Genomic DNA, 15,123 nt, shown 5'->3' on the forward strand with positions numbered 1-15,123 from the left:
GTGGAATCCTTTAAGTCCCCCTATCTAACCAAAGCATGCCTTTAATGTAGGAATCTTATCTTCTTCCCAAATGGTGAGTTTAAAGGTGTAATGGAACTGAAATGGTCCACAACTGATCCGGAATGCTTATCCACTAGGTGGTTTAACATATTGTAGCTAGCCTCGGTACACATTACTGTTGTAGCTACTCCAGTTATATTAAAGTATCGGCATACTAATTAATTGGTATCTGCATGCCAATGAATTGGTATACCAAAGCATTGGTATACATAGTGTCTGGAAAAGATTATGCTGAATGTGCTTTAATGAAAGCGGAGCTACAGTACATCAATGAGTTTATCAGCTCCCAGAGTGAATTCAGTTAGGCAGGGTTTGGTTGGTTTTGTAGTTTTTGCACCATTGGTTTTGAGTGGATTGTATTGCAAATGAGCAATTCGATTGCAGCCAAAATTGTAAATCTTCAATCTGTAAAATAATCTCAGGCTACCTTGTAAAGTTTCTTGGCAACAAATAGTCTTCTGCCCAAGACTGATTTACAGACTCTACAATAGAACTGCACTTTAAACTAATGGGGTCCAACTCACACCCATCTCTGCAAAGTGAAATCTTATTTTATTTCTTGCCTTCAAAGTGCAGACAGGTATTTTCCAAAGAAAACAAACCTGAATCTGGAGGAAAATTTAATCAGTCTTAATCCTAATTGCATTTTACATAAAAAATAAACTGTGGACTCTAAAGAATGTACAATAAAATTGCTGAAGTACAAAATGTTTTGATTGATCGGTTAGCTAATTGATCAATCCGGTAGCAGGCTGTTTTTCTGGGTTTATCCGTACAGGTCAAATACTAGTCATGTCACTGAATAAGATATCAACAACACTGCTGCACCCTTTCTCCTGCCCCTTAGACCCGTGCACATCAGCTTTCCACGCTCCCTCATTCCCACTGCATCGGTAACGAAAAATTGTGTGCATGTCCATGTGCACTCGCATATGCGGGGGGGGGGGGGGGGGGGAGAAAGAAAAGAAAAGGTGCGCGTGTATGTAAAGTGTTTGTGTACATTTGGGAATGAGGCAAATGAAAGATACATGTGTAGAAGAGATTGTGTGTGACTGTATACGTTTTGTGTGTGTGTGTGGGGGGGTGGGGTGGGGGGGGGCAGTGAGAGAGACAGATCTATTGCAGGAAGAATGTGAATAGATTGGCCCATTCAGTAACCAAGAAATCTGTAAGAGTCTCACTGCAAATGAATACCTTGCAAGTGTTTAACTGAGGAGCAAAATAGAAAAGGGCAAACATAGCAGACATAATCTATTGCACTAGTCGAGGCCCATTATAGGTTTCTTTATTAAACATTTATATTTTCTCTCTCTCTCTCTCTCATCCTACCCCCCACTCCCCACCAATTTCTGAGGAGCATTCTGCAGATACAAGGGCAGGCAGTGAGTCATCTGCTTCCTTTATTTTGCTAACCTGGAATCCAGGAACCTAGCATGTTCACATATCCTCTCCCAAACCTTTGACCATGGGAGAGAAAAACAACAGGCCTCCAGTTAGCACCGTCCTCAACCAAAGTGAATTAACATGTCAAATTGGGTGGGTGGGGTCTAAGGGGATGGAAATCCTGACATAGATCAGCACACTGGCACGGCATTTAGCTTGGAACAGGCTTTCTAAAGACTGAAACTTCACATCACAGGTCTTAGCAAAGGGATATGAGCACTTTCCCTAGCAGTGTTGTAGTCGCTTACAGTGTCCAGATTGTTTTCAAGTTTCTTAATGCTAGTTATGTGGCGTTTCCCATTGAAGTTGAATTTTTTTTTGAAGTTTCACTGCCAGGATACGATTCAGAATAATGAAATGAATTACCATAAAACAAACGAAGACCATGATGACAGAACAAGTGCCAGTAAATAAGATTAAAATGATTAAGCTGAAAAAGAATGAAATGTTAAACATGAACTACTTTCTCTCTCTCTTCCAAAAACACAAAACAAAGTCCTCAGGGCAGCAGGCCCTGAAGTGAAGTCCATGAACTGAGCTGTAGTTTTTTTTCCACTAATTCAGGCTAACAGATTTAAAAGAAAAGAAAATAATCCATTTACTGCATGTGAGCTCCAGACTAAAGCATTTCTCACCCTAGCAAAGCCATCTAAATGTGTTAGACTCCAAACAAGCACTTAAAACTCCAGGGTATAGAACGGAAAGACTGCCAGACCCAAGCCACAGAAGGCAGGGAAAACTCTCGAGTTCGATGAAGTCTCAGTGGAACAAAGTTCCTCACGACCAATGGGCAGAATTCAAAATGGCATCCAACTGAGGCCTAAAGACATTGTTGCTTCTGGACTTGTAACTATGTAGCAAGATGGTAGGATGCTGGTACCAGTTTAGAGGCACCGGGAATGAAACCTTCACAACAACCATCTCTGTCCAGTGATCGACCACAGTTGGTTTGTGCCAACGATCACGTTGTTTGTTCGGTGACTATTTTCATTTTGAAGCAGTTTTCTGGTAAGTCACCGTCAACTATCCATGCTGCTGCAAGCTTCTGTAAACGATAAAAAAAAATCCTTCATTTGGTACATAGCATCTTAAAAGCACTTCACATAACTGCCAAATGTAACGAGTGAATTTGTAAGCAAGCATGGTAGTCAATTTGAGCACAGCAAGGTCTCACAGTCACGAGGTCCCTTCCCTCCCCCTGACCATTTCCCCCCTGCTCGGGTCATGACCCAACTGTGCAGCGCCTTGGGACGTCCTCCTGACGTGAAAGGCGCTCTATAAATGGAATCTTGTTGTTGTTGTTGTTGTTGAGGTGAATCACCAATTTGTCTGGAAGTCTGTAGGTCAGGACACATTGGGAGAAGCTCCCCTCTCTTTGAATAGGTACATGGGTCATCTGTTTAACATTTGAAGGATAGCATCTTCAATAATGCAGAACCCCCAGTAATGTGCTGGAGAATCAGCCTGAACTGTAAACTCAAGTTGTGACATGGGGCTTGAATCCACAAATATCTGACCTGGAGATGAAAGTGCTACCAACTGAGACAAGGTTGCCTTCGTTTTTGGCTTATTAAAATTATTAGTTGATCATTGCTCCCAAGAGGCAAAGATAGATTATAAACCAGAGTAAAGAATGAAAGTCACCTTCAGACTCCTGGCTGTCTACAAAAGGCGCTGGTCCCCATATCCGGACAGTACCATCATCGGAAGCGCTAGCCATCATGGACGGGATTTGAGGGTTCCAGCTCACACAGTTTACAGTACGAGTGTGTCCTGTTAACTCTGCTATCGGCAGCTCACTCCGCTTGTGCCAAATATAAACCTTGTGATCTGCAAAAGAGTTTTTTTCCCCCCCAAGAACAAAATGACAGTATGTACAACCAAACACACAATCTGACAGAATCCACAATGTGGTCAAAATTCCACAAATCATTGAAAAGTTTATGAAATAACATCCACCAGTGGTCTCTGCTGACCCCCTTGCCAGCTTTTCAGTGACTTTGAATATAGGCAGGCAACATATCCAAGGGCTCTACCAATACTATAGTGCCATAATTTCCTAGGATCTGAAGTAGGAGTGCGACTCTGGTGACTTGCCTCCAAACTCCTCTCTTGTTGGGGAAGAATTAAAACAGGACAGACAAAAACAAAATAGTGAGAAAGTGGGAAACTGGTAGACCGGGGTCAATGAACAGATTCTTCACATTCTCTTATGTTTTTTTGTATACTGCCTCCATGCTTTCTACCCTGCCTGGACTGCCACCAACACCCCACTCCTCTGATGATGCCTCTGACTTACACTGTGCTGCTAGGCTGCCTTGCCTCTACATTTCCTACACTGCTCCTACCCTTGCTCCACATCTCCTACAATGCTCCTACCCCACAGAGTTGTACGACAATGCACACTTATTCTCTCAATAATAATGAAATGAATACTTGTAAATGAAGAGTAATAATCATTGACTAGAAGCTGGAAAATACTTCCCCACAGACAGCTACATGCTGAAGACTTCTTTAGGGCTCACAGCACCAGGATTTTATAGTCAAAAGATTCCACACCCTCTTTAAACCTTTTTCGATCAAGCCTATGGTCACCACCCCTCCCCGACATCCAACCCCACTACCATGAAGCGCTCAGAGAGGTTATCCTACATGAAGGGCAGTATATGAAGGGCATGTTGTTAATGGTGCTGAGAAATAGCAGGAACAAGGGGAAAATGTCCGAGGGAAGAGTATTTTATACATTTAATGGTGGTGATCTGTTCAATATGGCATTGGGAAAGGCCGTGAGCAAATCGTGTGCTTTTTATGTGGGTCCATGTATTTTCATACTACTGATAATCCTTGCATTTGAGATGTCTCAAATAACTGTAAAGTGCAATGCAACACTCCTGCTGCTTGCACTGTATTGTCAGCTTAGTCTATGAGCTCAAAATCCTGACATGGTACCTGAACCCACAACCTTTCGACTCAGAGGCAAGAGCACTTCAAAAATGATCACGCCAATGCATGATTTTGTTAACACAGAAACAGTACAATGCATAGAAAGTTTAGTGTTGATATGAAATTCTCTCCAGTGATCTCACTTAGGAAATTGCAATGTTCATCAATAAAACTAAATTGTGAGCCAAAATCTGGGGATTTTAACGGTGTCCCGAATGCAAAGCTCCCCATCAATTCATGATATAACCCATGCCAGTGCCTCTTACCTTCACTACCACTGGCTATAAAGTCTTCGTTATTGCCTCCAAAACATGAATGAATGGTGTAAAATCCTTGAGTGACACCTTGATACTTCCGCACCAAAACACGGTCCTGCAAGTCCCATAAATGAACTCCCTGTAAACAAATCGCACATGTGTCATAAGCCTTCACAACACTTTCTTCATTGTTCTGCACAAAACAATTCAAAATAACAATCCTTATCATTATAGCACTTTATCACACTGAAACATCAGACAATTACTGTCTAAGAAAGTGACAGTAGGCAGTCATAGTAGCCATGAAGTTTCAAAAAAAATCTGTTAGCCAAGATGTAAACTCAAATCAAGAAATACGGAATACAATAAAATCTCACCTGTCCTACCCTTTATACCATGTAAAGAACTTATTGAGTTCCCTTAAATAATTGAGCACTTCGAGATGCTACCCTGCTATTTGATTGCAAGTTATTGTACAACTATCTCAACCAATGAGCAGATAATTACAATGGAGGTTTACAGCTGGTGATCGATTAGTTTTACCAAGCAGGTTAGAATGGTTTAGTAATTAATGGTAGTTAGTAAGTATCACAAACTTGCCTCAATGTTTGGTATTTGATGTGCTTAATTGCATAGTTGGGAGCTTGATGTTCTTGCTCTCCTGAGGTAGGAAATACGACCTACCTGTAAAATCATTTTGTTTCTTTGAATCAGTGTGTAGTTTGGGACATAACATGTCAAGCGACTGTCAGGATGGTGGAAGGCAAACTAGATGGACTTTGGTCTTCTTTCCTCTAGCAAAATCCTTAAGTTATGTTTCAATTTAAAATCACTCAAATGTGTAAAATGTGTAAATGCAGTCTTAATTTGGAAGCCAGTTCCTTTTTAAGAACTGCAAAAAAAAAACGTCCAAATTAAGGCTAGATTTAATACATTTTTCACAATTCTGTGTAATCGTAGCCTACAGGTCCAGTTTTCCTCAGAGTTTTTAAGACTAGGTAGAATTTCAGGGCTCAGGAGGGATACAATTCCCCCCCTAAGTGGGACAGCAAATGACAACTATTTGACATTGGATTCATGACAGCTGAGATGCATACTTTCCTAACCCAATTTCCCTTGGGAGTTTTTTTAAAAAAAAATTAATTGCAACTGTCCCAATCGAGATCAGCACAGCCTGGGAACTGGAACATCTTCTTCAGTCTCAGTGTCACCATGCAGTGCATCTATTTTCTCCCCCAATTACTTCTAACAATCAAGTTAGGTTGTATAGCACAACTCAACAGGAGGCAAAATCCTCATATTGGGAAGTGCCAAAATCTTATGGAGAAGACAGATTAGATTTTAACTGATAGATGATACTCTACATACCTGAGTTGCTACATTTAACAAAGCTAGCCTTCCATTCTTCGAAACTGTAAAGGACATTATAGGATGATCTTCTTGCACTCTGCAATGTAAAACAAAACAAGTACAGCATTTTAACACAGACAAATATTTTAGTCAAGCCAGAGTCGAGGCTTGAAGAAACACTCCCCAAAGGTCAGCATTTCTCCCCCTACAAATGTTACATAAAATATATTGCAAAGATTAAACAAACACCGAATTAAACAAATTGCAATAAAACAAAGCCGCTGCAAGCAGTGAACACTTAAGAATTTTTTCTTGATCCATTAAGGTTGCTGCTGTACATGCCCCAGAGATGAGAGATTTTATCCATGAGAGACTAGACACACTGCGTCTGTTTTCATTAGAACTAAGAAGGATGAGAGGAGACCCAAGTAACTGAAATACATCATTTAAGGATAAAAAGAGTCTAGAAGACTTGTTTCACACACAGACGAGTATTAGGACATGGAACATCCATAAGAAGTAAAGCAGACACCATTCAGGAATATCACTATAACAATAAATTGCATTTAAAGTCACCAGTGACTTAAAAAATATATTTAACAAAAATATTCAGAACTTGATAGAATTTAAATGTAACAACTGCGGTAAATGTCTTCACAATTATTTGATCCTTCAAAACAGAGTGCAGTCAGTCAGATTCTTTTGGGATAACAGATCAATCTTATTTCTAGAATCTGGGGACAACTCACTGAATTAAATTCATGCTCATTGTGAACACCCTAGGCTGAATTTGAAGCTAATTACCAGTAATTTAGTGAAAGAGTTATTACAAGAACTCCACTAATCAACAATAATTTTATAGAGTCTAGTTTCTCCCATAAAAGGTGATTGCAGTGGTTTCCCTGTTGACCATGTATGAAAATAAGCCACGCACACTCAAAAGCCCCAGATTTTATAGGCTTGTGCTGAGTTAAGATGCCTCAGTTAAGTGGCAATAGAGGGGTGCTCTTGAGCTGGGGTGGAGGAAACAAAATCCTGTTCGATCATAGTACAAAGACCTCTGCTCCACAATGCATGCTTGAATGTAAGAACCATGTATGGCTAACCGCTGATCAAAAAAAATGGAAAAGCAACATTGTCAGAAGCCTGGGAGCCTATTTCAAATAGAGAATGGGAAGTGTGAATGTGCAGTTATTACAGAAAGCAAGCAATGCTTATAACTTCCACAGTGGTTACATGGATGCAAGAAACTTCAACCACAACGGGGTTTAATTTGCAATATCAGCAACTTGGATTTTGCGTAGGGAGAATGTATCAAAATGTTTACAAGGAAGAAGTGGGCAGATGGCATCAGGCAGGCCAGAGATAGCGAGGCAGAGGTAGTGGCTAGGGAAGTAGGATTGCAGGAAAATCACAGATGTTGAGTGGGGCAAAGTTAGGAAGGCAAAGACGAGGATCTTAAAGTTGATCAGTTGGAGGATAGGGAGTCAGGTAACTGGGTGAGGATAGGGGTGATGGGAATACAGAGCCTAGCGTTGGTGAGGATGTGAGCTGTGGAGTTCATTAAAATGTTTAGCCAAATTACAAAAGATGACAAAACCCATGAAAAGGCCCAAGAACAAAAGGGATACGTTTCAAAGTCTTACATATTTCTATCGGTGAGGTCCTCGAAGTTGTAGCCTCGTATCCTCTGGTGTGTATCCGAAGCGAGAACAGTCTTCCCATCATTTAGGCACCACAAGCACTGCACTCTCACACCTTCCCAGGAGTCAAGCAGATTGCCCTCCAAATCCTACTCAAGACACACAGAAACGTCAGACATTATAACTTTGAAGAGGTACAATATCTTGAAGATTTCTTTTACCCTCCCACCCCCACCTCAGTTTTAATTTATGGAAAATGTACCTTTGATAAAGCATTGCGTCCTACTTTGCTATATTTCTTAACCAAAGTCCTTAAGGAGTCAAGAGTTGTGAAAATGGGGATGTATGACACAAGTCAGAGCGAGTTGAAGATCAAGATCTGAACAATTTCTTTAAATCCAAATTATTCAGGATCCTATTTCAATTCAATAATCATCCTTGCATTCTGATATAGCGCTTTATCATGTCGTCGAGGCATCTCGAACTGCTTTGCAGAATATACTGTAAAATGAATTGACTGTATAATTTTGTGGGTAAAATGCGGCATCCAATTGCATACAGCGACGTCCCACAAAAAGTCGTGGATTGAGTGACCAAATTATGATTTTTCTTAAATTGTATTTATTTTTGAAGGGATTATTACCCCCAGAAAAGCGATCTGACAATCAACTAACAGCCAGGTTCCTACTTGCTGCCAGGTGAAGAGGCACTTGGAGAAGGAAACTTGCCTAAGGTTTCGCCCCACCTGGAAATTGAGCGAGCCAACCAACACGCCAGAGAGGCGAGCGCGCCAACAATAAGCTGCAGGACTCCACACAAACTTCTTAAAAACTACAAGCACTCATTAGAAAAGAATGTTCTTGAAATACTCCTTGGTCAGTTGGTAACTGTAGCATGCCACATCAAACATTGCCAAGATGTTAGCAATTGTCAAAGGACGGGAAATGGCTGGAGGTGGTAGTGCAGGAGGGGGAGGGGTTGCCTCAGGATATCCAGAAAAAGGAGAACATATAGAGCGGAAAATTGAAAAATCTAATTAAGAGTCAGAAGCTAAAAATCTTTGCCAAAGCTGCATACCATCATATTTAAAGAGCAGGTGTCCCTGGTGCCTTGGAGTGCATTACCTGCCTGCTGAAAATATGCCCCAGCAGGCAGGTAATGCACTCCAAGGCACCAGTCTCTTATTAGCTTTCAGAAAATATATTTATTCAACCACCTATCCAGCTGATCATCTGCAGATAAAAGTGCCATATTCCATTATCCAGTAATGCAGCAGCGCCAGACTTCTGTACAGCAGAAACAGATGAATGAAAAGAGGGTGGGGACAGTACTACATCCAGCTGGGTCGATGGCAAAGCCCGTCTTTAAAGAATTGCAGATAAGCAGACATGCACACAAGATGAACAGTGTGAAACGTACACACTGGTAAAATTGACCACGTTGTCCTCCAGTCACAAAACGTTTGCCATCTGGGTTCCATGCTACACTTGTTAGGCTATCCTCATGGGACTGGCTCATCTTGGTTCTTAGCTCTCCAGTCTGAAGGGAAAAAGGAGATTTAACCCAAACTGATTGCAATAACTGTCTGGCATTACAACAGAAACCATCAAAAACCATAATTTTTTCTGGAAAAAAACTCTGTAGGTGGGTTCAACACCAGAAACGTACTAATCAATCTAGCAATTTCATTGTCATGCATTTCACTTGTAAATATGAATTTGTTTCACACAACTTGATTTTTTCAAAAAACTGGCATTAGCCCTGACATTTATCTGCTAGTTTAAGGTCAAACTGCTCCAAGCAACGATATCCTAAACCAGCTCAATAGGCTCAGGAGGGGAGCCCAGATAATTGTCCGCAAAACACTAGCTTGGGTTTGAGACCATGTCCATGCTTGACCATTTTGAACACACTAAAATTTAGTTCTACACCCTTTACAATGCTGTCTTAATAATAACCCTTGCATTTGATATCACGTTTCAAAAAACATAATCCCGCTGGTACTTTTCGCAAAGAAACTGCAAGAAATTGGCACATTACTCTTTAGAGTGAGATGGAATAAATGACTGTACTCACTACTTCTTATAATGCATCTCATAAGATCAGGTTATTAATGGGAAAGAATCCAGTAAACAGGTTAGGGGATATGGCAAGCATACTAATTCTGATTTTTCATCCTGCATCATTACTTAAGGATGAACCCAGTGGAGAGCAACACAATGATCATGTGCAAAACACCAGTCACCTAAAGTTGACATCAAACTTTTAGCAGTACTACATACCTGCACATTCCAGAGCCACAGCTCAGAGCAGTCATCTGGACCACATGCTAAAAGATAGTTGTCATCAGGACTCCAGGCCAGGTATGAAACCCCATAAGCATGGCCCTCCAGCGTTTTAAGCAATCTAAGCTGGTGAGTATCCTAACAAGAGGAAAATAGGAAGTTAACAAGGCCAGGAGACGAAATGTGCTCACATTATTGTAATAGCGGTCCACTGGAACAACAACTAGGCAGGGCTGGGTTCAATCTTCCACTGTATATCATTTTAATCTGGTGGCTCCAGATGCACTTTCACTATAACCATTCCCCAAACTATACTTGTCTAACAGCAACAAATACAAAATTGGGGTTCCTTTACAACATAAAACAAAATTACATTTGTATAGCGCCTTTCACGTTGAGAGGACATCCCAAGGCACAGAGCACGTCCCTTTGACAAATCAAGGCACACACACACACACACACACTCGTGCGCACGATAAGACTCAATGCAACATTTCCACAAGTTTTCTCTCAGGGAATGTTGATACTGTTCTAAGCCTGTGGCTATGTTTCTCCAGAGAAACAGGAAACGCTGTGCCAGCCATTGGTCACCAATTTGCAATTCTGGTCTTAAATAATTCACGTCTTCAAGAATGACAGGCATTGCCGTTTCTTTGGCTTCCAAATTAATTGCTCCCACAGGTAAGGAACGTAAAACCCGGTATCCTAAATCACAGGGTTCCCATTCAGCTCAACGGTCTTACAAAGTCTCATGCCCAATAATCAGCACTGTTAAAACGTCTATCAATGATTTTAGGCTTCAGGGGAAGTGAGGCAAGCAACAACAACAAATTATATTCGAATAGCGTCTTTCGTGTTGGGAGGAGGACATCCCAAGGAGCTGGACAGTTTATGATTTGCACCTGAGCTGGGGGTTGGGATTAGGAGCGGTAGAGGGCAGGATTGGTGGGGGTAGGAGGGTGACCAAAGGAGTGGTCAAAGAGGAAGATTCTCAAGACAGGCCTTGAAGGAGGCAAGGGAGGGGGCAAGGCAAAGGGACTGCGGGATGGAGTTCCAAAGAGTTGGGGCAGAAAGGTCAAAGGTCCGACTGCCATTGGTGAGGTGGGCAGGGGACGTGGAGCAAGCCAGAGGCAAGGAATTCCTCATGACATACTTGCAGGATCAGAGATTCTTCCGACTCAGCTCCTGTTAACTCAGCAAGCCAAAGTCCAAACACGTATGGTTGTCCTAGCTGAGCAAGCAGCAGGAATCTTGGCTGACAGGGCTTTCAATGGCAATCTATGCTGTTTTAGCTTGTTAGAACTCCAGCAGTACACCAACGTACACTACGGGGACCTCAAGCCTTGAGCCTTGCCAACCTGGTCTATTACTCGCCAGGATTAGGCAAGCAGTGCGTCTCTCTCCAGGGAGAATGTGCAGAGAGCAGGCATCATAAACATGTGGCACTTTCAGTCTGGTTTGGATATTTTTAAGCAACACTTAATCTCTGCAGCCTCGGCCTCTCCCGCACTATGCTCCCTTAACTCATCTCCCCCTTCTCCAACAACTCTGCTGATTCACTGTCCCTCATAGGATCAAATACAAGATACTTGTCCTCAATTTGACATACCATGGTCTTACCCCTCCCTACCTCTGTGATCCTACTGCATGGCCGCTCCCTCTGTTCAGCAAACTTTGGCACGTTTTGTGTCTCCCACCCACTTGGCATCATCATTGGAAGGCAAAAGTTCAGTCATTCAATGATCACTCTTAAATTCCATCCCAGAGTCTCTCCGCTCTTTCCCCCTCAGTCTTTACAACCGCTTTAAGACCTTTTTTTTTCAACTGCACTATTTGGTCAGTCAGCTGTGTGAAGTGCTTTCGGATGCCCCCTCAACATGATTGTCACAATATAAATGTAAATTGTAGTTGTTTCCATCAAGTTGATTTCTAGGAACTTCACCCTGATTTTTCAATTCCTTCCATTCCCTTTCCCCATTCTATGTCAGGAATAGCCGAGCCCCACTCTCTCACCTATTTCTTCCATTTTGCTTCTTTCAGCCCTGACCCACCGCCCCACCAGATGCCCAGTGCTTTGAGACATCTTCCCAACAAGAAAGGTGCTTATAGAAATTTAAATAGTATTTATAAATGCAACTTATTGAATTAAGCTGCTTTTGGGTCTCTTAATTCGAGAATACTTACTGGATCAATTTGCCATATAATGACGGTGGTATCCTTGGACCCGGTTGCTAATTTTGTGCCATCGTTGGAGAACTTGCAGAACCAAACCTCGTTGCAATGTTCAGTGAGAATCTGCTGTGTGTAGCAAGGGAACTGTTTCCTTAAAAAGTTAAAATGAAAAATTAGACTTTGGTTGCAATAAAAATTAACAGCACATAAAAGGTAATACAGTCCACCCTCGCTGTAGCACTGGCAGATCTAGCGCTACCTGATTAATGAGGACTGTCTGGTAACTTACCTCTTAGGGACAATCTATTTTTTGTGTGCAGTTTGAATTGCCATACAAATATACTATGTATTTAAGAGTTTGGTTCCATGCTGTTCAAGTAGTCTCTATAATTCTGTTGTATACAAAGTGTCTTGCCAAATCATTTCTCATTCCATCACCAGAGAAGGTAGCACATGCAAGAGGGTTCAAGAAAAACAGGTTCAAACCAGATCAGGCGAGAGATGCTTAACAGCAGGTAGAATGTGAGATTTTGGAGGTTGGCCTCACTCAGCTGGTAGCATTCTAGCCTCTGAGTGAGACTGTTGGTGCAGTCCAATGTTTCAGAGAGACATGAAATAACATAACCCAAACAAGCAGAGACTGTCAAAATGTGTCCTGGGAGGCTGAACACATTATATGAAGACCCTGCTGCTTTTCAAGACTTTTCAGCAAAGCTTCCATCTGCTCTCAATGATCTCCCGTGAAGCGTCTTTAGTACATATCTATTCACTGTGCAGATCTGAATCTTCATACTTCTACTGTGCAGAAGATCATCAATTTATAGATCTGAATCCTAGATGCACATCACCATCGAGATTTCTGACTTTTACAGACTATAGCTCATCCTACAACTTGTGGAAGAAACAACAGAAGAACCTCCCTTCTCTTTCCAATCAGCGCTTTGGGATCTTTAACATCCACTTAAACAGGGTACAGACCAGGAGCTCGGTTTAACGTCTTTGCCAAAGAATACTGCATCCCACAATGCAGTGCCCCCCAGCCACCCCAGCAATACATCAGTGTCAGCTTAGACTGTCTAAAACATTTTTTAGTTACTCAATCCACAACTGTTTGTGGGACACTACTGTGCGCAATTGCCTGCTGCATTTTGTCCACAAATTACAGTCAACGCACTTTACAGTAATTTCTGTGAAGCACTTCGAGATGTCTCAATGACATGCTAAAGCTCTATATCAAATGTAATTATTATTATACTACAGTGGCAACGGAAGGCTCTTCTCTCATCTATTTCATCTTCCCTGGGGTACACCCAACTGGTGTATTCTCAAATCTCACAAGGATATGGAATGCTACAGCTACCATCGACGACTATTTGAATAAATGAAGCTTCTGTAGTAGGTACACGACTCAACTCCACGACCACCGATGTCCTGACAGCTGCCTGTCCGACATCGAGTCCTGGACGAGAGACAACTTTCTTCAGCTCAACGTGCGAAAAACCGAGGCCCTCCTGATTGGCTTACGTCAGCGCCTCCGCACCTCAGGCGCTGACACCATCAGCATCCAAGGCTGCACTCTCCACCTCTCAAAGCCAGTCAGGAACCTCGGCGTTTTGTTCAACCCTGAGCTGTCCTTTCTCCCTCACATCCGCACCACAACTGGCACCGCCTTCCATCACCTCCGGAATATCGCCAGACTACGGCACTACCTCACCCCTCACGCTGCTGAAATCCTGGTTCACGCCTTTGTCACCTCAAGGCTGGACTACGGGAACTCTCTCCTCGCCGGCCTTCCCGCCACCTCCCTCCACAAGCTGCAGGTCATTCAGAACTCTGCAGCTCGTGTACTGTCCCGCACCAGGCTTCGGGACCACATCACTCCCACCCTCGCTCGCCTCCACTGGCTCCCCATCCCCCAGAGGATTGATTTCAAGATCCTCATCCTCACCTACAAGGCCATTCACGGCCTTGCTCCCTCCTACCTCTCCAACCTACTATCCCCCTACCTACCCGCCCGTACCCTCCATTCCTCTGGCTCTGGTCTGCTCCACGTCCCCCGCCCCAACCGCCCTACCATCGGTGGTCGGGCCTTCAGCCTCTCAGCCCCCAGGCTCTGGAACTCTATCCCCCAGTGCCTTCGCCGCCTCCTCCCTTTCCTCCTTCAAGGCCGGTCTCAAAACCTTTCTCTTTGACCGTGCCTTCAGCTCCCCTCTCGACTCTCTTCCCCCTCCTCGCTCCCTCCCTTCCCTCCCCTCACCCTGACCATTTCCCCCCTCCTCGCTCCCTCCCTTCCCTCCCCTCACCCTGACCATTTCCCCCCTGCTCGGGTCATGACCCAACTGTGCAGCGCCTTGGGACGTCCTCCTGACGTGAAAGGCGCTTTATAAATGGAATCTTGTTGTTGTTGTTGTTGTAGGTACAGGAATAATTATCGCTAAAAAGCAAATGAGGATCCATTGCCAAAGAGTAGTCCTTCCACCATTTCTTTATTTGTCAATCTGCTTAGGTCAATAGTATTCTGCTCTTAGGGTCTGTCTATCAAGTGGATGTTGAAGCTGCTCAGAGATTTTCCCCAGATGTGCAACCATCCTTCAAGTAAATTGTCATTCACCTCATCACTTTTTAATGGCCCTTTTGTGTAAAATTGTTGTTCGTTTGCCTAAAAAAAGTCACTAAACTTACTGTCGTGTACATGTATACTAATGTACAAGATACTATAAAAATCCCTTTCTAGGAAATACTCAGGGAATAGGAACTTATGTTGACTTTTCAGGGTGGCATCTTAATATCTCATCTCTAATATACTGAGCCAATGCAGAATGGGTCTAAAACAGTACTGTGCCCCTTTGGGGGCATTCCTCAAAATTACCTTGTAAATATCAGAATGTGGATCAGGAGAAACCAACTTGATCTTGAAAACATCCTTCAACAGATGCAATGCTCACAACAGGGATTCCCCCACCCCCACTT

At 42.8% G+C, this 15,123-nt stretch overlaps 1 protein-coding gene across 2 annotated transcripts in view; it reads right to left on the minus strand.

Annotated features, from left to right (window-relative positions):
* Positions 1-669: 669 nt before the first annotated feature.
* Positions 670-15,123, minus strand: part of wdr26a (WD repeat domain 26a) — a 29,948-nt gene continuing 15,494 nt past the window's right edge. Inside the window, exons 7-14 of one of the 2 annotated variants that reach the window (XM_007898217.2) lie at positions 12,166-12,304; positions 9,979-10,119; positions 9,116-9,235; positions 7,700-7,845; positions 6,072-6,150; positions 4,713-4,842; positions 3,148-3,333; positions 670-2,548 (exon numbers count right to left, since the gene is read on the minus strand). In XM_007898217.2, coding sequence (XP_007896408.1) covers positions 2,523-2,548; positions 3,148-3,333; positions 4,713-4,842; positions 6,072-6,150; positions 7,700-7,845; positions 9,116-9,235; positions 9,979-10,119; positions 12,166-12,304 — 967 coding nt within the window. In that variant the 3' untranslated portion in view covers positions 670-2,522. Of the gene's footprint in view, positions 2,549-3,147; positions 4,843-6,071; positions 6,151-7,699; positions 7,846-9,115; positions 9,236-9,978; positions 10,120-12,165; positions 12,305-15,123 lie in introns of those variants that run through there. The other variant, XM_042332699.1, reaches the window with a different exon arrangement.

Source organism: Callorhinchus milii, unplaced genomic scaffold (assembly GCF_018977255.1).
Source record: "Callorhinchus milii isolate IMCB2004 unplaced genomic scaffold, IMCB_Cmil_1.0 Scaffold3, whole genome shotgun sequence".
NCBI classification, from domain to species: domain Eukaryota; kingdom Metazoa; phylum Chordata; class Chondrichthyes; order Chimaeriformes; family Callorhinchidae; genus Callorhinchus; species Callorhinchus milii.